This window comes from Tenrec ecaudatus, chromosome 2, assembly GCF_050624435.1.
Source record: "Tenrec ecaudatus isolate mTenEca1 chromosome 2, mTenEca1.hap1, whole genome shotgun sequence".
In the NCBI taxonomy this organism is placed as follows: domain Eukaryota; kingdom Metazoa; phylum Chordata; class Mammalia; order Afrosoricida; family Tenrecidae; genus Tenrec; species Tenrec ecaudatus.
In genome coordinates, this window is record NC_134531.1 from 227649895 (window position 1) to 227673133 (window position 23239).

At 40.3% G+C, this 23239-nt stretch overlaps 1 protein-coding gene across 1 annotated transcript in view; it reads right to left on the bottom strand.

Annotated features, from left to right (window-relative positions):
• Positions 1-15934: 15934 nt before the first annotated feature.
• BACH1 (BTB domain and CNC homolog 1) overlaps positions 15935-23239 on the bottom strand; it is a 46786-nt gene continuing 39481 nt past the window's right edge. The window contains exon 5 of the mRNA XM_075542382.1: positions 15935-19694. Within this exon, the coding sequence (XP_075398497.1) occupies positions 19245-19694 (450 nt within the window). The 3' untranslated portion in view covers positions 15935-19244. The remainder of the gene's footprint in view (positions 19695-23239) is intronic.

Here is a 23239-nt window from a genome sequence, read left to right on the forward strand (position 1 = left end):
ACTTGCAAAGGCGACTTGCGTGTAAGGTAATCACACTTACTTTGTGTGACACACACACAAAAATGAGGCTCCCCTCCAAGGGTTACTTCTATTAACAATTGCATCAGAATGGTACCGGCCATTATAGAGATGGCTTCCAAGTGAGAATGTGCATGTGTTTCTAGCAGATAAATCATGGGTTACATAGTGAAGTTACATAAACATGGATGAATTCTACTTTATGAAATGCACGAGACTATAAATACTATGATCTTGCTTATAAAAGAAGGTCATGGTATTTATACTATACGGTGTGTTCATATCATGAAGACATTGATTTGTCATTCTGCTTGCACTGATTACTCATTAGCTGCGCTTTCCTGACCAACAAGCTCTGACTTACAAACGCGGCCATTTGGCTGACACTGAGCAGCGGGGTGCTGCCATCTATAGCTGGAAAGAAGAAGAGACTCTGCAGCAGGTTCTGACGAAGCCCCGGAAAGTAAGGGGAAAAGAGGAGGGAGGGGTTAAAATCACACACATGCAAGGCAGGTATGTTGACCATGAACCTCTAACCCACATTGAAATCATTGTACAGCCTTGATTAATTTGCAGGCAAATTAAAACACTCCACAGAATATCACAACTTCAAAGCCATGATCCAAATAACCTCTCAATTGGACAGGTGCAGTAAAATCTTAAATGATACCAGGTCTACTATCACCCACGCTTCCTTGCATTTCCCCAAAATTGCCCTTGGGAATTTTTTCCACATGTCCGTCCTTTGCTATTGTCCAGGACACCATTAGCAGCCTTAACGGGCAGTTTTTGAGACTCTGTTGTTACAGGTATCGTCTAGGTACTTGCGACAATATTTCAAAACCCCCTCTGGGAACCCAAACAACAACAAACTCACTGCCACTGAGTCAAGCCTGACTCACGGCGACTTTATAGAGCAGGGCAGAACTGCCCTGTGACTTTCCCAGGCTGTAACTGTGTATGGGAGGAGAAAGCCCAGTCTTTCTCCCTCAGAGCGGCTGGTGGTTTCAAATGCCAGCCTCAGAGATCACGGCCCGAGGAGTAACCACTATACCACCACATTTTTGTGAAATGAGACGAATAACAGACATACCCACTTCCAGTACCAGTTGCCATTAAGTAAACTCTGACTCAAAGTGGTGCCGCTTGTCAGAGTAGACCTGGGCTCTGCAGGCTTTTCAACGACTGCTTTGGGAGAAGTAGACAGTTTTGCCTTCCTTTCAAGGCGCCTGTGGGTGGACTCAAATCAACCACCTTGTGATTAGTAGTCAAGAATGTTAATCATTTGAGCCACCTGGGAACTCCTAATCAACACTAGAAAAAAGAAATAAGATTACTGGAAGGCAATTGGTGTTAAGAAAAGTGAAGGCGTATATCAGAGAAATGGGGGCCTGTGGGGGGGGCAGATAATACAAAAGTAGGGTGCAATCTTCAGGTGTCTTGAAGGCAGTAGGGAAAATCTGCAAGAACTTCTTGAAACCTGAAACAGCCCAGGCAAAAGCACTTTGGTGTGGCCGTACAGTGTTAAGAAAGAAGAAACCAGCGGAGCTGGGGCGGGGTGGCGGTGGCGGTGTTGCAGTGGTCAGACACGATAAGGTTAGGGAGGAGGGAGAAGACCTGGCTGACCACCATAGGGTTTCTCAGCTCCTTGCTCAGTGAAATGCCACTTTCAGCTTATAGCTTTCTGACTGTAATACTTGTATTTCTAAACTTTCGTTTCCTTTTTTTTAACTTTTAAAAAATCATGGCTAATAAGTTTTTTCACTGCTGTCGTAACAAAAGTCAAGTGTACTCGTGAAAGCAAGTTTTTTATTTTAGTGTGGTAAAAACGCATAGAGCACATTTGCCTTGTCAACCATTTTTATGTGTATGATCTAGTAACCTTTTATGTATATAATCTAGTGCACATTTTATGTGTCTAATCTAGATTATAAAAATTTATGTATATAATATAGTGGCATTTATGTTTACTAGGTTATGCTGTAATAGCAAAATCATGACTCAGGAATGTCCAGCCAGCACTCTTCCTTGAAAGAGGAAAAAATTATTATCCGGTGACCCAGAGGAACTAGCATTCCGGAAGATCTGAGCCTCACATGGCTGGCAAGCATAGCTTTTATTCTTGTCTGTGAACAGTTACAAAAGCAGAATAGGTGGGGGCCGGGGGGGGATCTAGGGCAGTAGTGGACCTTAGTAAAGGAAGAAGGGGGGTCAGGGGATGGGTGTGTTCCGGGAAGAAAGAAGAACTTGAGATGAGGCAGTGCTCAGGGCTTCTTTCCCCGACACTTAAAAATTCCCATGAGGATTTTCCTTACAATGCAACCATAACCAATACCTGTTTCCAATTGTTTTCATCAGGTTTAATAGAAATATAAAACTGTTTAATCCATAACTCCCCATCTCTGTCCTCCATCAGACCCTGAAAACATTGGTCTCTGTGCATGTGCCTATCCTAGATATTTCACATAAATAAGGTCAGACAATATTTGTCCTTTTGTGTCTGACTTATCTCATATGTTTCCCAGCTTCATCCATGTTTAAGCATGGACCAGAACTTCATTTCTCTTTATAGCTGAGTACCATCCCATTGTATGTTGAGAAAATGGCCTGGGGGTCCTGTCTAACCTCCTCTGGCTTCTGTAGGGAGACTCGAAAAAACACCTCTGTTGCGTTGGTGCCAACTTACAGCTGCCTTGTAGGACAGAGAAGTGCCGCTGTGGGGTCTGGAGACTGCAACTATCTGGGGAGCAGAGGGCCCTGTCTTTCTTCCAAGGAGTGACTGGTGGTTTCGAATCACTAACCTAATGACTTGAAGCCCAACACATAACCATTATGCCACCAGGTCTCCGCTGTGGGGAAAAGGAGAACTTATCAGCCCCAAGCCAATTCCCACAGGAGGTCAGGCTTAAACTGGTCCCCTCCCGAGAAGTAGGTGCTACGGAGAACAGCACCAAATCTACAGGCTGGGGAGAGGGGGCGGCCTGCCTCACCCACACAGGGGCAAACCCAGAAGGGGAACGAGTGAGGGTCTAGACCCCACCCTGACACCCCAAGCCCTGAGGAGGACTTCCGAGGCACAGAGGACTGTAGGAGAGACCACAGCTCAAGACATGATGATGTCCCCTCAGTGGAGCATACCGCGACGGAGGACAATACTGGGAACACAGCGGGGAATGAGTTCAGTCTAAACCCCTCACAGTGGGGTGACCCAAGAAGGGAACATAATAGATCAGCAACGGGAGCAGAGCAAAGCCGCAAAGCCCCTCAGGAGCCCCAAATATAGACTTCAGGCTAGGAGGGGCAGTTCCCGTAACCCCCAGGACGGGAGGGGAGAGAGTCATAACGGTCAGCAGACAGACCTGAAACTGTCTGTTTTTCGGGAGGGGGAGTTACTAGCTTTTATTTTTTTTCTCTCTTTTTATTCGATCTTTTTGTTTTGTCCCCATTATTGTTGTTTAACCTACCTATATAAGAGGCATGGGAAACAACCCTGAGGAAAAAGCAACAGTGCCTATGGTTCCAGAGGGACTTGGGGGGAAGAGGAGGTGAGGGAAGAGACTGGTGAGCAAACAAAGCCATAGACGGGGGGACAACGGGGGAATTTAAATCAACAATGAGGAAGACATCTAGATCCTGGTGGTGGTGGAGCAACAACAGTCTAGCTGAGAGGAATTACTAAGAGGCAGAAGAAAGGTGAGCGTGATGGTGGAACAGGAGGAAAGTAAAAGTAAACAGAGGAAAGATCTAGGAAGCAAAGCTATGGATAGAGATATAAACATAGGTATGCACATATGTAAATATATAATTCATAAAAATAGAGGTATTGGCCTATGTACATATATTTATATGGCAATAGATTGAGGATGTGGGTGGACTTTGAGCCTCTGCTCAAGCTCTCCCTCAACACAAGACACTTTGTTCTAACAACCTGGCATTCTGTGATGCTCATCCTTCAGACACCATTGCTGAAGACAAATGGGCGCATAAGCAAATGTGGTGAAGAAAGCAGATGGAGCCTGGCTATCAAAAGATACAGCATCTGCGATCTTAAAGGCTTGAAGTTAAACAAGCAGCCATGTAGCAGAGAAGCAACAAGCCCACATGGAAGAAGCACACCAACCTGTGCATTCATGAGGTGTTGATGAACTCAGGTAATAAGCATCAGAAGACACAAAACAAACAAACAAAAAAGTATATTGTTGATAACAAGGGAGATGAGAGCAGAAACACAAACCCCATGGTACAAGGGGGTCACAAGGAAAGGATGAGTCAGCCAAGGTGCTGTATAGCACTGATGAAACACACAAAATTCCTCTGGTTCTCTGAGGCTTCCTCATCCCCCACTATCAGGACTCCAGTACTGCCTTTCAGTTCTGGCTAGGTCAGAACGTATGCACTGGTACAGATACGAGCTCATGACACATGGAATCTAGGTCAGATGAACCCCTCAGGAAGAGAAATGGGAGTAGTGATACCAGAAAGGTAGGGTAGAAGGATGGGGGGAGGAAAAGAAGGAGGAACCAATTGCAATGATCGACACGTAACCCACTGAACCTACAAGGGGAATGAATAACAGAAACGCGGATGAAGGGAGACAACAGTCATTATGAGATATGAAAATAATAATTTATCAGGAGTTCACAAGGGTGGGAGGGTGGGGAAGGAGGGGGACAAAAAGAGGCGCTGATACTAGGCTCAAACAGAAAGTAAATGTTCTAAAATGATGGCAACATATGTACAAATATGCTTGATAAAATTGATGTATGGACTGCTTTAAGAGATGTAAGAGCCCCCAATAAAATTAACTTTAAAAAGGGAGGTCAGGCTTGCCACCACATTGTGTCCTTTTACCCTAATCTGATACTTACGGTTGCTCCCATGACACTTTGCTTCTTTGCTGGTAATGTTAACCTGTTCCCGTGGCCACATGGAACTCAGACAAAACTAACCATTAAGAAGTTTATTAGGGAAGCTAACAGGTTACAAGTTAGGATCAGCAATATAAGGATAGTTCTTTTGTCTCAGCATCCCCTTGCGTCCATGCTGGCAGGGACACCTGTGTCTAGTTCCCAGCCTCTCAGTCACATTGCCACTTGGCTTCTACGCTGCTCAGAAAAGTATTTAAAAAGCTCTTTTCATGCTGATGAATGCCCAAAGCTCGCCAGTCTCTTGCCCAAAGGCCCTCGGCTTTGCTCACTTTGCTCCTTCTGCGAGCCCTTCACTCGATGTCCGTGTTTCTGTGGCGTGACCTTCAGTGTCTCTGCGACCACCTGCTCTTCATACAGTCATTTGGGGGGAGTCACCAAATCTATGCATAGATGAGCCACGTAATTTCGCTTAATCACATATGACTTTACATATTAACAGCAAAATCGTGACTTGGGAATGACCAAGCGGTGCTCTTACTTGAAAGAGGAAAAACTTATTAGCCTGGGACCCATTCTGGAAAATCTGGGTCCCACATGGCAGGCGAGCATAGTTTTGATACTTGGTCAGCAGGATTACAGAAGCAGAATAGGTGGGATTTCTAGTGCAGTAGTGGTCCTTAGTAATGGTGGAAAGGAGGTCAGGGATTGGGGGCATTGCAGGAATGAGGAATACATGGATTGAGGCAATGCATTGGGTTTCTTGTCTAAAGGTTAAAATTCCCTATTAGAGTTTTCTTACAATACCACTTTTTTTCTCATTCGTCGTTTATGGACACTTGGGTTGTTTCTACCATTTGGTTATTGTGGGAAATGCTGCCGTGAATATTGCTGTTTGTTTGAGTCCCTGCTAGGTGTGGAATTTCTAAGTCATATGATAGTTCTATGTTTAATTGTCTCAGTAACCACCAAACTGTTTGTACAACAGCTGAAACATCTGACAATCTCACCAGCAATAGCTGATGCTTCCAATTTGTTGTTTCCTGCTTCTGTGATGATAGCCACCCCAGTAGAGGTGAAGTGCTCTCTCCTTGTGGTTTTGACTTACTTTATATCCTCAAAGACTATTCTGCATCTTTTACATATACTTATAAACCACTTGGAGATCCTCTTAGGGAAAATGTCTAAATCCTTTGAGAATTTTTAAAAATTTAACTGTTTACCTTTTGTTGTTGAATTGTATGACTTCTATGAGTGTCTATGAGTTGGAATTGATTCGATGGCAGTGATTGATGTTTTCTAAGTATTAAATCCTTATCAGATTTATGGTTCTCAAATATTTTTCTCATTCTATAGATTTTCTCTTCCTTGCTGATAAAGTGCTTTGATGAACAAATGTTTCCATTTCAGTGAAGTCCAATGTACCTCATTTGCTTTTAGTGGTTTAGGCTGTTGATATCACATCTACAAATCCATTTTTTTAAAAAACAAAACAGAAACCTAGAATCTTATGTTTGCCTAATAATTTTATGGATTTTATCCTTACTTTTGAATTTTACATTACGTTTTAAATTCCTACCTGTTTTCTTTACACTTTCTAAGCTCATTTTTATAAATGGTCCTGAGAGATAGGACACAAAGAGGCCACAGGCAGAGTGAGGGAAGGAGGCCCAGGAGCAGGAAGCATTGGGAACAGCTGGATGTCTGGAAAGGTGATCTGAACATCAGGGCAATCCAATCTTGAACTGCAGGCATCAGGCCTCTAGGCTGCTTTTAAACTCCATGGTCATCAAGCCCAATACTCCTTTTTACTGACCTTTGCATACTTATTGTCCTGTCCATGCCCTGGCAAGATCCAGCCGTGGGGACAGCATAGCCAGGTTTATGATTGGACCTGAGAAATATGACCAGTTCAGGGTTGGTCCATTTATAACCCAGATAAGCAGGCAGGCCAAGGATCCCATACCTGATTAAAAACAAACCCAAACAAAAAAGCCTACATACAGTTCATTCAGCAGCAACTCACTCAAGTCCCCACCTACCGCATCAGGTGCTTATCTTTTCTTTGCAAATACACTCTGCTTTCTGCTTGTCCTTTTGTCGTCCGTGAATCAATTCTTCACTCTGAGAGATCACGATCCCTGGACACATCAGAGCAGTTGCAACAGTATGACCTATTGGTCTGGCTTCAGTTTCAATGGCTTTTCCAATGTTTTGTTTGTTTGTTTTTTCAGAGAGATCTTAATATCAATAGCTGTAATCATAGCAGATAAAAAAACTTACTATCATCAAGTTGATTCCAACTCATAGCAACCTTATAGGACAGATTGAAAGTGCTCCAGTGAATTTCTGAGGCTGTAAATCTTTACAGGAGCAAAACGCCTCCTCTCTGAGACACTAGTGTATTCAAACTGCTGACCTTAAGGGTAGCATCCCAACATATGACTCCCTATGTTACCAGGACTCCTAGGTATAAACATATGCTGTTTAACATTTGAAATGTCCTGAATATTTCTCATGTTATTCTAAGCTTAACATACACATTTTATTAGCTAAATAAAAATCATAGAGAAGATAGAGTATTCATTCTTTGAAGTTATTATGAGAATTAAATGGGGAAAAATCAAATAAAGGGCTGAGCATGCAGTTTGGCAAATGTTAAGCCCTCAACAAATCTTAGTTTTGAGTAGGTGTTTAGTAATTTACTTTGCCCTGTTCCTAAATGTGTACTCTAGGGAATCATGCTATAATGAACACCTTTGTACATACAGGAATTTCTAGTACTATTCCAAGGGACAGATTCCTAAGAGTAATTTTAGGAGGTGAAAGGCAATTGCTAAATTATGGTACTGTATTATAAAATTAAGTTTTATAATATGGAGAAGCCATATGGAGACCCATGCCAACGCTGAGATGCTTACGCCGCCACTGGATCCAAAGACTTTCTACCTACCGGCCTGTGATCATCCTGTATTTGGCATCATTGCATGTGTTTCATGAATCTGAAGAGGACTTTATAGATTGCTATCAGACACATGGGCTAATATCAGTCTTAAGAGTTTGGACTGCACTGGGTTGGGATACTTTCTTAAAGTATAATTACCCTTTAAATAAATCTCTCTTAAAAATCAGTTTACTGGGGGCTCGTACAACTCTTATCACAATTCATACATGCATTCATGTGTCAAGAACTTTTGTACTATCATCATTCTCGAAACATTTTCTTTCTACTTGAGCTGTGGTATCAGATCCTCAGTTTTTTTCCCTCCCTCCCGACACCCCTCTCCCTTATGAACACTTGATAATTTATAAATTATTTTGTCATATATTACACTGGCCGACATCTCCTTCACCCACTTTTCTGTTGTCCATCCCCCATGGAAGTTATATATAGATCCTTGTAATCGGTTCCCCCTTTCTACGCCACCCTCCCTCCACCCTCCAGGTATCACCACTCTCACCGCTGGTCCTAGAGGGATCATCTGTCCTAGATTTCCTGTTTACAGTTCCTATCTGTACCAGTGTACATCCTCTGGTCTAGCCAGATTTGTAAGGTAGAATTGGGATCATGATAGTGCGGGGGGGCGGGGGGAGAAAGCATTTAGGAACTAGAGGAAAGTTGTATGTTTCATCGGTGCTACAATGCACCCTGACTGGATTGTCTCCTCCCCGAGACCCTTTTGTAAGGGGATGGCCAGTTGTCTACAGATGCGTCTTGGGTCCCCAATTTGAACTCTCCCACATTCACAATTTCATTTTTTGTTCTTGGATGCCTGATACCTGATCCCTTCGAGGCCTCATAATCACAAAGGCTGGTGTGCTTCTTCCACGTGGGCTTTGTTGCTTCCATTGGCCAATATCTTGTTGAAAAATTTTGCATTTATGTTCATTAGAGTTATCGGCCTATAGTTCTCTATTGCTGTGGGATCCTTTCCCTGTTTGGGTATCTGTTACACTGACTTTGTGAAATGAGTTTGGAAGTTTGCCATCCTTTTCTACACTCTGGAATACGCTGTGGAGGTTGGGTGTCAGCTATTCCCTAAATGCTTTGTACAATTCTCCTGTGAAGCTGTCTGGTCCAGGAGCTTTTTTTGTTGGTAGCTTCTTGATAACCATATCTATTTTCACTTTTGCTACTGGTTTGTTGAGGTTCTTGAACTCTATCTGGGATAGTCTAAGAAGGGATTGTTTTTCCAGGTATTTGTACATGTCTTCCACATTGTTGAGTTCATTAGAATACAGATTTTCATAATACTTTGTGATTATCTTTTAAATCTCATTAGGGTCTGTTGTGATTCCCCGTTTCATTCTTCATCCTGGCTATTGTTGTTTGTGCTTTCCTTTCTTTGATTAGGTTTTCCAGCTGTCTATCGATTCTGTTGATCCTTTCAAAAACCAGCTTTTTGTTGCATTCATCTTCTGCATCATTGTTTTGTCTTCCCAGTAGTTCCTCTCTGCCGATTTTTCTTTTTTTTTTTTCTCTATTGGAGGGATTGTTCTATTAACACTGTTGTAGTTGCTGGAAGTTTTGTGAGAGCGTATCCATCATAAATATCTTTCCTTTTTCATATATGTCCTTATTGCTATCAAGCTGCCTCTGGTGACAGCTTTCGATGTTTCCCATAGGTTTTGATACATTGTATTCTCATTAGCTTCTAGAAACTTTCTGATCCCCCCTCTAATCTGGATCAGTACCCATTCATATCACAGATCATTATTAATCCCCCAATTATTTGCCCTTGTTTTTCTGGGCATCCTTTTATTGAGCTCCAGATTTATGGCATGGTGATCTGAGAAAGACATCTGCATAATCTCTATGTGTTTAAATTTACTCAGGCTTGACTTGTGTCCCAGCACATGGTGTTTTCGAAAATGAATCATGTGCAGTTGAGAAGAATGTGTATCTTTTTGCATAGAAAGATATGCGGTTGAGAAGAATGTGTATCTTTTTGGATAGAAAGCTCTAAATATGTCTATCAGATCTAGTTGCCTAATTGTAGTGATTAGCTCTATATTCTCTTTCCTGAGCTTCCTTCCCAATGATCTTTCTCTGAAAGTGGTGTATTAAAGTCACCTACTATAATGGTTGAATCTGTGATATCTTTTTTCATGTTTGAATAATTTGACAAATTTTGAGGGTCTCTCATTTGATGCATATATATTTATAATATTTATAATGCTCACTGGTTCCTGGTAAAGTGATCCTCTGAGCATTATAAAGTGCCCCTCCTTATCTTTTTATGGTTTGAATCTTGAGATCAGTTTTGTCTGAGATTAGGATTGTGACTCCTGCTTTTTGAGTTGCCATTTGCTTGGTATATCTTCCTCCAGCCTTTTATTCTTAGTTTATTCTTGTTTGTGAGCTTACAATGTGTTTCCTGCAGGCAACAGATCGATGGATTCTGTTTTCCAAGCCAGTCTGCAAGCCTTTTTATTTTGGTGTAGGAGTTAAAGCCGTTGACATTTAGTTATCACAATCTGGATTCATTGCTGATACATTGTGCTTTTTTATTTCAGTGTTTTCCTATCGCCCTTATCACTGTGCTGTGTCTGTGTGGGTAGGGACTTATTTCCTTATTTTCCCTCTGATGCCATGTTATCTTGGTGATTGCTTTCAGCTCGCTGGCTCTACTGGTTGGAGTTGGGCTATATGGTGTTCTCCTGTTGTGCTTGGTGGATGTTGGTCTTCTGGCCATACATAGTGAGTCAGCAAGGATCTTCCGCAGGGTTGGATGTCTTGCAGCATATTCTTTAAAATGTTCCTTGTTGTGGAAGCCTTCTATCTTAATAGCTAATTTTGCAAGGTAGAGGACTCTTTGGGAGCGATTTTTCTTTCAGCTTTATGTTACTCAACTCTCCTCCTGTTCATAGTTTCGGTTGATAGGTCTGAGCAGTCTTACCTGATAGCCATTGTATGTGACTGTCTTCCTTTCTCTTGCTGCTCTTAGGATTTTTTTTCCTCAAATTTGGATAGTTTAACTACTGTATGTCTTGGTGAGTTTCTTCCTGGTGTTTAGTCTACTTGGTGTCCTCTCTGCTTCCTGAGTAACAGAATCTCATTCATTAGGGTGGGTAAGTTTTCTTCCAGAAATTCCCTTCTTAGTTAGCTATTGACTTCTTTGCTGTGTCTTGTTCTGGTAGGCCAATAATTCATACATTGTTCCTCTTCATAGCACCAGACATTGATCTCAGGTTTTCTTCTGCCTTTTTTATTATCTTGTTTTATTGTCTTTCTCATTTGCTGCGATCTGCCTGATTGTCTTTGAGATCCCCGACATGGTTCTCAGCCGCCTCTAGTTTGTGAGATCCATGATCTTGTGTGCAGCTTCTGTTACTTCATCTGTTAGCTCCCTAATTCCCTTGGGTGCATGGACTTCATCCCCTCTATCATGGCCTTCATCCCTTTATCATTGCATCCTTAGTCTGTGACACTTTTTTCATCTCCTGTATTACTCCAAAAAGCCTTCTGAAAATTTTTTGTGGAAGATCCACGTCAGATTCTTCTATGAGTATTGTTAGCTCTGCTGTTGTGGTTTGTCTTTCTTGTTGAGTGAGGTGGTATGCTGTTGCTTACATGATTATTTCCAAGATCTGGATGCCATATTTCTGGGAGACCAAGAGGTCCTGCATTCTTTTTTTGTGTGGCTGGCCACGGTGTTTTCATGGGATGCCTGTGGTCTACTATGGAGGTGGGTCAGGTTGCTGTGTGGGCAGATCCCACGGTGACTCAGTGGTCAACAGCAATGAGAGGTTGTGAGCACCAGTGGGGACAGCTGTAGGGAACTCAGTTTGACTGCTAGATAGCTCCCAGTACGGTAATAGGGATGTAGGGGGCCAATGGGGTCTAAGGCGGTGTGACCATTGTGAGCTGGGGAGCTCCTAGAACTGGGTTGCTGGTCCCCTGGATTACAAATCAAGGCTAGATTTGGGGGAAGGATGCCCCCTGGGCCAGGGATGTACTCTCTACTGTTCCACTCTCCATGTGGATAGGGAGGGGACAGGAGAGCTATAATCCCCAAGATATGATAGGCCCAAGTGGCACCTATCTGAGGCCTTGGGGGCTGGTGGGGTGCTCACAGGGCAGGCCTGCAAGGACCGTGCCTGCGACTCCCAGGGGCTAGGGGCAAGATGGTGTGCGGCAGGCCTGCATGGCCTGTCTACGTCTCTGCTTTCCCACAGCTCAGGCTGAAGCAGTGTGTAGTTCAGTGCGCTGGGCTGGGAGGCATGTGGGCTCTTTTGGCTGTAATTTTTATGGAAGCAGGTTGCCAGGCCTATCTTCCACAGCTCTGTCGGGTGAGTTTAAACTGCCAAACTTTAGATTCAACTCACTGCCATCAAGTCAATTCTGGACCTCATGGCATATTGGTAATACACTGTGCTGCAAACTACAAGGCAGTTCAAAACTACCAGCCATTCCCCAGGAGAAAGGACTTTTTACTCTTGTAAAGTTTCAGAAACTTTAGGGTGAATTTTTACTGTCCTGTGGGTCACTATGAACTTGCTTAGGTGTAAACCTAGGGACCTATTTCATTCCAAGAGGCAGGCAAAACATCACATGGCCCATGTCTGAGAATGCCTCTATGCAAAAGTTGATTCTGACTCAGTGACCCTATAGTGTAGAGTGCACCTATTGCCCCTCTGGACTTGAGACTGTAAATCTTTACAGGAATAGAAAGCCTCATCTTTCTGTCACAGAGAAGCTAGTGGTTTCAAACTGAGGACCTTATGCTTAGCAACCCAATATTTAATCCTCTATGCCACTGGGATTCCTTATGTTCATGAGTAGGGATCCCTGCTCAATCTGTTCGTACTGCCCCAAACCCATCATTTGGAGATGAAACGTAAACTAGGGGGGTCTTTCCCTCAGCAATGATCAGTGAATGGCACCAAACTTAAGATCCTTCCGAACGCTTTCACAAACTGAGTTCATGATCACAGGCTGAGTTCCTAAAAAAATGGCATCTACAGGCAATGAAAACCAAATTTGGTTTTGTTTTCAAATAGCAAGTTTTTTCTACTGTCTTTGGCAGCACTATGATCTGAGATTTGCCTGGGATGTTTCCCCAACTCCAAATACTCACTGTCATCAAGTAAAAATCAGACTTGTAACTATAAATTTCTGAGGCTATGAATCTTTACAGTGCACATAGCTTCATCTTTCTCCTGAAGACCAGGTGGTGAGTTTGAACTGACAACTTTGTTTAGCAGTCCCGCCAACAGGGTATAATTGTGTAATGGGTGAGAAGGGCTTGTTTTAAAACAAGAGTGGGAGTGAAGCTGATGCTCAAGAGAATTTAGTGGTTATCTGCTGAGTTACTGTTTAGTTGGCCTCAGCTCAGGGAGACTTTGTGTATTACAGAACAAGAAGCTGCCTCTAGGCCATACTCATGATCATTGGATGCTTGATCCATGGCTGCAGTTATTGCACAGCAACTTCCAATCCAGGGGATTCACCTTCCAGCACTATATTGGACAATAGTCTGTTGTGCACCATAAGGTTTTACAATAGCTAATTTTAAAAAGTGGATCACCAGGTTAACTCTTCAGATTAATTTAAAATGTGAGCACAGCAGACATTCTGCCTCAGATCTAGTTCCTTCTGGAGCCCTGAAGGAACCACCACTCCATGACAGTTCCAGCCAGGTATGAAAACTTATCCAGCCAGGTATGAAAATTCCTCTAAGGCTGATGTAAGCAAATATATCAAGGAAGAAAATTTCTGGAATTTTACTTTAAAATTGTATATGAGGTGATAGCACGCCCCCCCAAAAACTAATGTAATCTCCCCCCCAAAGTTATGTCTTTAAATTGTTTTACAAAACAACCTCATTACCTTCAAAGTACTCTCCATTACACTTAGTACACTTTTCAAATCTATTCTTGGAAACATTTTTCAAACTCATCTGTTTGGATGGCTAACACCCTTCGCTTATTTTTCATCCTGACTTAGATCATCAAATCAGTCCTTTCATGTTCCTCTGCATTCATGAAAACAAAAAGTAGCATGGAGCAAGGTCAGGTGAGTCAGGTGTGTGGGGCAAGAGAGGCATGCTGTTTGTTTGTGTGTTTTTTTTTTGCCAAAAACCTGTATATTGAGATGGCTGTGTGAACAGGTGCACTGTGGTCGCAAAACCAGTCCCATCTGCTCCCATCTGCCACAAATTAACCTTTTTTGTCACAGTTACACAATCATTTCAGAACCTCTAAATAGAAAACTTGATTAACAGTCTGACCCGGTGGAACAAACTCCAAATGCACTACGAGTCTACATTTTCATCCACTCAAGGAATTGACAAGACACCCAGAATGAGGTTTGACATCAACCGGCACTTCACCTTTTTTGAAATAAGAAAACCAATTACACACCTTTTCCACAAAGTGATGTCCGTGCAAGCTGTGTTCAACATCACAACAATTTTTCGTGGCATTTTTCCTGAGCAGGAAACAAAATTTCACTGCTGCAAGCTGTTCTCTTAAATTGGTCATCACAAACCAGTTTCACGTGAAACTGCTTTCACGAAAAAAATTCAGTGACCAGAGAGCCTTCCCAGGCACGCCTCTGGGTAAACTAACTCGTAGAATGCTGTTGATGCTCATCTAGTGGGTAAAATGCGTTCTACGAAAAGTTCTGTCCATTGGAGTTTTCCCTCTTTGGGGGGGTACCCCCTTATAGATGAGTGCAAGATAGTTTATTATTTTTTAATATTGGAAGTTAAATTACAGTTTAAGAACTTTTTTCTTCTGTAACACTTTCATTATTGGGACTTAAAACATATCATTCCATAGTGCAATAACATCATGTAGTATTGTACAATTGCTACCAGTTTTCAAACATTCTTTTTCTCCATGTACTCCTAAATACTGTCTCCCTTTTACTTCTACCCCCAAAATGCTTATTCTATTTGTTGCCCCTGTATGTGTGAACAGCATCCAGCCACGAAAGGATTCTTTAAAAGTGAATAAACCAGGTACTGTGATATGAAGTTAGTCTACATTGGCCCCAAATCCATCTCTCAACAGGGTTTTAAAAAAATTAGTACCAGGGGCTAATCAAAGACAATATTAATTGTAGATTTTTATTCCCCAGGGAGATGATTCATAATACTATCTACCATAAATAAATTGGTTTTGAAAGGGAACCAAAGACAGATAAAAAGCAAAAACCATAGATCCAGGAATCTATTTTGGGCTCGGACTAAATCCTAGCTCCAACTTAACAACAATTAGTTCTTACATCATGGCCCTGTCAATGCTTGCCCTCAACAAGGGAACACAGAAGATAATGAGTGCTATAGCAAAATCTGTCTAAGAATTCAGACGGCACCCTGCTATCAAACAGCTTAAATTATCTTTAATTTGTTGAGGCTTCCCTGGACATGCTATATCCATTATGTGTGCCCACCTCCTGGAGAGAAGTTGAATGTTAACATTGTAATGTTCACTCAGTAGACATACATAAATACACATACAGTGATTGATGTTGCTTTAAAAAAATATCAAGACAAAAAGATCTCCTGAAGGAGCAATTGACAAACATAGGTTTGTTATTTCCTTTAAAATATGGTAGTACCCTTTAGAACAGTCCAAAATTGTTATGCAACGACTGATATTAAATAAGTCAAAAGTAAACTAGAATTTGAAATTCTGAGAATATTTTCTTTCAGACATAAAACCAGCTAATAATTATAAATACCAATTATTAACCAAAGCACTATAGTCAGTATTGTCACATCCCATCAAGTCAATTCTGCCTCACAGCAGCCCCCATGTAACAGGAGAGCTGTACTCTAGTTTTCCACAGCTGTGATCTTGCAGAAGTAAACTGTCAGGCCTTTCTGAATCAGTGAAAAAATGGGTACAGAACACAACAGCTGGCTTCAGTTAGAAATACTTTGTCAATTTAACACCAACATCTAACAATTTATTTTTTACTGCATTTGGTAAATACCTTAAGAAATTATCAATTATATACTCTGAAAGTGAAGTATATTTTCAGGGACGCACAGCCAATTTGTATATATAAGGTCAGTGGTTTTATTGCGTTTTTATAAATTTACATTTTAAAAGATTTATTGACAGACACAAATCAATGAATTTTCTTATTTTTGTTTATTTTATAATCAGTATACCATTGTTTACCATTATGGCTGTAAATTTTTATTCTGTCCAACAGGTTTCGAAGAATAGTTTATTACATGCCTTAATAAAACACTTAAAATATTTACAAATTCAAAATAGATGTTTCATAACTGAAGAAAAGTTCACCTGAGAATTCACTGTAACATTGCTTTGTTTGATTCTTTCATTTCCAAGTTGGTAAGTGGCTGAGGGTCCACATGCAACCTGCATCGTCATCAACTGCATTAAATATATTTCCTTATTTGTAATTGTTTTAAACTGTAGTCAATCATAAAATTCACACAGTAGAACCAAGAGTATATCCAATTTTTTTGAATGTAACAAATGAACAAATAATGTGCTTGTTGTAACTATAGAATTAAAATAAGGGGTGGTGGAGAGATTTTAAAAGGTAATGTTATTTTACTGAGTAAAGATATAATACATCTTTTAAAAAAATCATCAAACACTGAGAAAGCCAGTTCATAAAATAGGAACAATGATCATGTAAATATGCAATGTACAAGGTAAAACCAGCCTTTTCAAATCCTGCATGAAGGAAAAGGTATACACTGTATACACACTATATCCTGTCAATTGTCTTCAGCAACCTCTAAAAAACAAAACAACTTGAAACAGATTTTCTTACAAAAACTTCTCTAGAAGTCAATGTTAAAATAGGCATACATGAGTGATGCTATGCAATGTAGAAAACTTCCTCATCTTTATGGCCATATAGGTAAAATCCTCTTTACCTCTCAGTTCATCTGTACTATAACTTGTAAAATCATGTCGGTATGAGGTAGTGTAGTTACTTGTATTCTATGCTGGCTATAAAAGTAATGCTATTGTTTTATGAGAAATTACAGTTGGCCAATAACCAAAATACCATTAAAATAAATCCATAATGCTACACTGCTTTTATGTAGAGAGAAACTTAAACCAAGTGTCGTGAAAGTCATATTTAATCTCTGGAGACAACTTGGTTTTATCATAAAATAATAAACCTTACAAAGCAGATATTTACAGAAGCAATGAAAGCAGAACAGTTGACATTTGCGCATACACAAACTGACATGACAAGCAGCTGAGTGTACACTGAGGTAGAAAATCAAGGATTCCATTGGCTTGTCTAAGAGTTTACATTTTGTAAACCAGCAGAATTTTTATATTATGTTGTGAAGTTGAAAACTAAAATGACAAGTATCAAAGAAATGGCTACATGGGAACATTTCCATACAATTCTTCTGGAGTATGGAATACATCATCACAGAATAATCAATGTCCCTGACAAATGCTTGAGTGTATTTATAATAGCCTGTAAAAAATAAACAAGCCCAACTACTTTCCTCTCATTAACAACTAAGGCTATAATAGAGATAATATACAAATCACTGAAACCCCCCCCCCCCTCTCTCTCTCTCTCTCACACACACACACACACACAATTAAAAGAGGGTAACATCTAACTTATTACTCTGAAGTCCTAAGCCTGGTCCCCATGTCCGCATGCAGTAAATGTCCACTTGCTTCACATTCATTCATTCCTGGGGACTCTTCTCCCCCACGGTATTTATATAGATCCTGTTCTAGACTCAGGGTGTGACTCATAGAATTGTCTATTTCAGATACCTGAAAGGAAGTCCTTTCTAACCTACATACTATCAACTACTTCTCTATAACCTTTAAAACTGGGTTCTAAAATGTTTGTGAATGTATGCATTTAAAAAAAATTGATCGGGTGCATAAGTTCCATTGATTCTCAAACAGATGCACATCACCAAAATGGATGAGAACCATTGCAAAATGTTATCGGATAGGCACTCAGATAACAAAGACCACACTTAATAACACAAGCAGGTAAGCACAAAGAGTGATTTTAAAATGCTCAAGTCAAAATGAGTTGTCTTCAAATGCTTCATCAGATTTGAGGATGAGAAAAAGGATTAGATCTGGTTTCCAAATTCAAACCCACGATGGAACAAATTCTACTTTTCCTTGAGTTTCATCCTATTTCAGAAACCTACATGCTTACTGTAGATACATTTTTATGTTTCTCATAGAAAACCACAGATTTTCAAAAATAAGATAGAAAATCGTTACCTGTCACTCCTAATAAATATAAGTACTTCCCACTGCCCACTGTCCGGTTTCCTTGCACAGTGGCATATGGTGGGAAGGTGATCAGCCTGTTCCAGTAAGCATTCCTGGATTCTAAGGAAGCTAGGATAATACACCCAATGCATCCATTCGTTTACTCATGGCACTGTATCCCGAGTCCTATTTCTTCTTCCAACGACACAAGAAGGTCAGGAGTGGGCTCAGATGTGGTGAAAGACGGAAGAGAAAAAAGACATGAGATAATGATACTGTTATATGCTGACAGAATTTCTGTAATCAATATTGGCAACCAGCCACCCTGTTTACTTAACACTCCCAATGTAGGTAAGTGTCACAATAAAGTCCAAACCACCCCTGGTCTTAGTAGGAGTTAAGAAGCCAAGTGCTACAATTCAGGCAAGTCGCTTTCTCTTCTTTTCCACATTGTGAAATACCAAACTCACTGCCATTGAGCCAATTCTGACTCACAGGAACCGGGCAGGACAGAGTAGAACTGTTCCCGTCCATTTCCAAGACTAAAATCTTCACCAGTTTCTTTGGAGGAGCAACTGGTGGTTTTACACCACTGACCTCACAACTTTACTGCCCAAAATATATCCCACTACGCCACCAGGGTTCTGACCCAAATATGCAGTCCTACAGTGGCCAAAACCCTACCTCTGGTTAGAAGAGAAACTTCCATCATTGTTGCTTGGGAAGAAGAATGGGGAGGACCTCTTCTATTCAGCATCCTACACAAAAATGTGTAGTTATTCAACTTTTGGAGACTGCTTCTTTGGAATGAACTGTCTGCAGATATTTCAAATGGTTACTTTGTTGTTTAATATGTAGTGGTTCTCACGCTCATGTTTATTTTCAATACTGAGAAGAGTTATTACTAAGTAGGTATTATTCTATAGAACATGATTGTAAAAGATCTATGGCATGTTCTCATGGGATTTTTATGTATCCAGGAGGTAAATCATTCCTGTATCTCTTTTGGAAGTCAGGGTTGATTTATGAGGAATTAAACAACAACAACAGATAGTACTAAGAGACAAGTGGCTGTATTAGGCTGGGAAGACAAAGCCAAAACTTCAGTAGAAAATCAGGTGTGTTAAAGGAAGGGAATGCAAATGGTAATTATTCATCAGTAGTACACTTATCAGTCATCTGCTGACAGAAATCTGAGATGCCTCCACTCTGACGACACTGTTCACCAAGCCCTGCATGCTCAGAAAGCGCTGGGGCTGTCTCATGTGACTCCTGGCCCAGCTCACCGCCGGGCTCCTTGTTTTCTCTTGCACTGGCATAGCGAGAACTTTGCTCACTGGCATGCAGGATGGCTGGAGGTAAGTTAAAAATTGATGGTAAGGCCAATTCGCCAGCAGAAGTACTTTTTCCTTTGTCAGAAATTAAAAAGGAAAGTGGGCAATCTGAGGATGAATACTTGGCGAGGATCTGAATTTGTTCTTGACTCAGAGCTGCTTCTTTACAGACTTGCTGACAAAGCCCAGTTAGGTTCTGTTTTGTCTCTCCTAGAGTTGACAAAATGTGATCTCTCTCCTTCAACAAGCTCTCCTTTTCATTTTGCTGTGAAAAGAACAAAAAGAACATTGACTTGTGTTTATTAGATGAGTACCCAAACAGCGCAAGGGGAGCAAACATTCATATCCACACAGCATCTTCTCCTTAAACGGCATTAGGTGGAAGTTATCTTTTCAACTCAATTTAAATATGTAAGTATCAAGGGTCATACCATTCATTCAAAACCCTTGGTGCTAGATTTATCTTGGAATTCAGATATTTTCAGATGTTAGTACGATTATGTAACTGTCTATCTCATTCCTCATCCAGCCAAGTCTGAGGTGGCACCCCATAATCACACATCTAAACTTTGCTCTAGGAGCATTAAAATAGCATGTAATGCCTGAAGTAGGCTAACGATTCTATATAGCCTGTGTCAGTTGCGATCAGATTTTGTGGCCAAGAGAATGTGCAACAAACTGGTTTTCAGGGTTGTTTGGATTTGGAGTCTATAGATACAGAAATGCATTAAAATTTTTGATAGAATGAGGAAGGAAAAAGTCTTCTTAGATAATACAGCGAACATAGCTTACGAAACCAAAACACTAACCTGAGAATTCACTTTATGTCTGATATTGTGCTAGACATTTACAAATAGACAATCAGTTATGTAATTCACACACTGTTGATTTAAGTGATATTACACCCATTTTATAAATTTGACTTAAAGTTTAGCATTCCCGAATCAGGATGTTTTCAACTGATGATTTCAGTTACCGAAGTGAGTGTGGTTGGCTTTTAAGGGATTGGGGTTTGTTGGTTACATAACTTTAGTAAGTATCACCCATACAAATGGTTTGCTTACTTATTTGTAACAAAAAACTAGCAGCTGTAGGCCTGGATTTCTGAATAAATAATTCCATACAGTAAACACTCCCCCTATGTTCCTTTGCACTGTAATCTAGCTCCTACAAGGCCAGAAGTTCTCAACACTTAGCTATTTTTTTCCATTTTATTCTTAAAAAAACAAACAAAAATAACCAACCCCAAATTTATCTATTTATTTATTTTAAAAATCTGAATTTATTAAGCACAGTTTAGTACCTGGTCCCTAATAAAAGTAAATCAATTTCATCCCTTCAGTATTATTAAAGATACTTCAATACTCTCTCTACCTGTATCATGCTACCTCCGCCTGTATTCTCTAGTTTTTTCTGAAGCAACTATATAAGTCACAATGTATTGTGGCTTTAATCACAGAATCTACAAAAATGAGTAAAATTGGTGCTTTGGTACTATATGCCCTCACAACAAAACAACGTTATATCCAATCTACATTTTTAACAGTGCACAGTAATTGTCAAAATATAAGAATAAAATTAAAGATTCTAAATATATAGCTCACTCAACACAAGAGTTTGATACTGCAATGGCCAAATAAAAATAACAATAAACTGCTGTTATCTGCTATCAATTCGATTCAGACTCATGACAACCCCATGAGTGCAAGAGTGGAACTGCTCTAGAGGGCTTTCAAAGCTATCACCAGACTTGTCTTCTGAGACGTCTCTAGGTGGGTGCTTAATTGTTTGTGCCACCCAGGGGCTCTCACAATTTACCAATGGCAACAGTCATTGATAAATAGTGGTCATTCATGATTCCTAACAATTTAAAATAGTTCAGAGGAAAAATCTTACTAATGGCCTTTACTAACATGAATGAAGGTTCTTAATTTCACTCATAAGAAAAGGTGTTGAATAGCTACACGACATATCAATTATCACCTATCAGGCTAAAAACTGAAAAAGTTGGACAACAAACTGTGGAAAACACATATATACTCTGCAGGTGGGCAGGCAAAATGGTACAAGTCCCCTATGGAGGGGACTTTATAGATTATTAAATATGTTTTTATCCTTATTCCAACGATCTCGTTTAATATGAAAAAAGAATAGCAGCCCAAATGTTCCTCAATATAAGATTGGTGGGATAAACTGTGCTGCACCTAAAACTAGTTTAAAAAAAAATGATAGTTTAGAAAAAAAAAAGTGTCTGAATTGGTAAGATTACTTCCTAGATGTCAGTCATTTAATGAAACAAGTCCAGAGCTGTATACAGAAAATAACACAGCAGTACTGAGAGGGAAATAGATCCTAATAAAACCTTAACCTGCCTTTAAAAATAGGAAAAAGGAAGCAAAACACAAGGAGGAGCACAAAGCAAGCTAAAATATCAGAAATCGTGAAAAATGGTTGCCCAGAGAATGTGACTATGAATTTCTAACAATTTACATTATAGGTAAAGGGATTGAACCCACACTCGGTGCATATCTATTTTTAAATACAATTTTAAATTTTGGAACATCAAAGCATTGCACATTCAAAAACTGGATTTAAACTTTTAAAAGGTAAAGGGAAAATCCTTGTGATAAATATGAGTAGAAATTAATTAATTACATATTAAATGGCAAAATACAGAATACTTTAAAGACCTTTACATTTCTTAATGGCAGATACTGGGGACACGCAGCAGGGAGGAAATGCAATCTGAACACCCCCCAACCCCTTTGTGGGGCACACCAAGAAGGGAATATAACAGATCGGCAATGGAAGCAAAATAAAGCCACAAAAGCCTTTAAAGAGACCCCCAAAATGGACTTGAGGCTAGAAGGGGCAGTTCCCAGAATTCCCCAAGGACCAGTGTGGAGACAGTCATAAAGGTCAGCGGACAGAACTGAAATTACGCATGTTTTTTTGGTTGTCGTTGCTGTTGTGTGGTTTTTGTTTTTTTTCTCAATCATTTGTTTTCTATTTGTTTGGTCTATGCCATTGGTAGTATGCCTAGTTATATAAGACAGGCATAGGAAGCAAGCTCGAAAGGCATCGGAACCAATAGTCCCGGTGGGGGGCGGGGGGGTGTACTTGAGGGGAGAAGCAGCTGGGGGACAGTGCAGTGGGCAAACAGCACCACAGACAGGGGACAACTAGGGAATAAAAATCCGTAACAAGGAGGAAATAGAGATCCTGGGAGCACTGGCACAAAAATAACTAGTGCATCTGCATTTGGCTTTCCCAGCACATTGACTATTAAAGCAGTTTTTATATGAGGCAGTTTCAAAAAGTTCATAAAAAATCTCATTAGCTTTTCACTCTATTTTCCACAAACTTTTAGAAGTCCTCTAACCTACGATTATAGTACTGACCTGCTTTGCAAACATACTCTTATTGTAATCCAAACACATTTTCAGTCATAGTATTATGCTATGGTCTATAATGACCAATTGTGTAAAGGACTACTAAAATTTTTCCTGGGAAAATGAGCAGGTCATTGTCAAAGATCGAAACTTTAAAACTGGGGCCCATCACTTGTTTTCAGACCACACTAGGGCAGTAAGTACTGTGAATTTAACCTCAGGCAGTTCTGGCTTACAAACCAAAGACCGATTCCTAAGCCTGTAAATTAACTACTAGGTAAGTTGAAACAGGTACTATATTTTATTGTTTTAGTTCAATGCAAGGAAAGGCTCAGGGTCTTTCAATAATTTAAAAGATGCACATGCTGCAAGTGAAGGTGATTCTGATGAAGAATTTAATGCAAACGGGTTGGTTCAA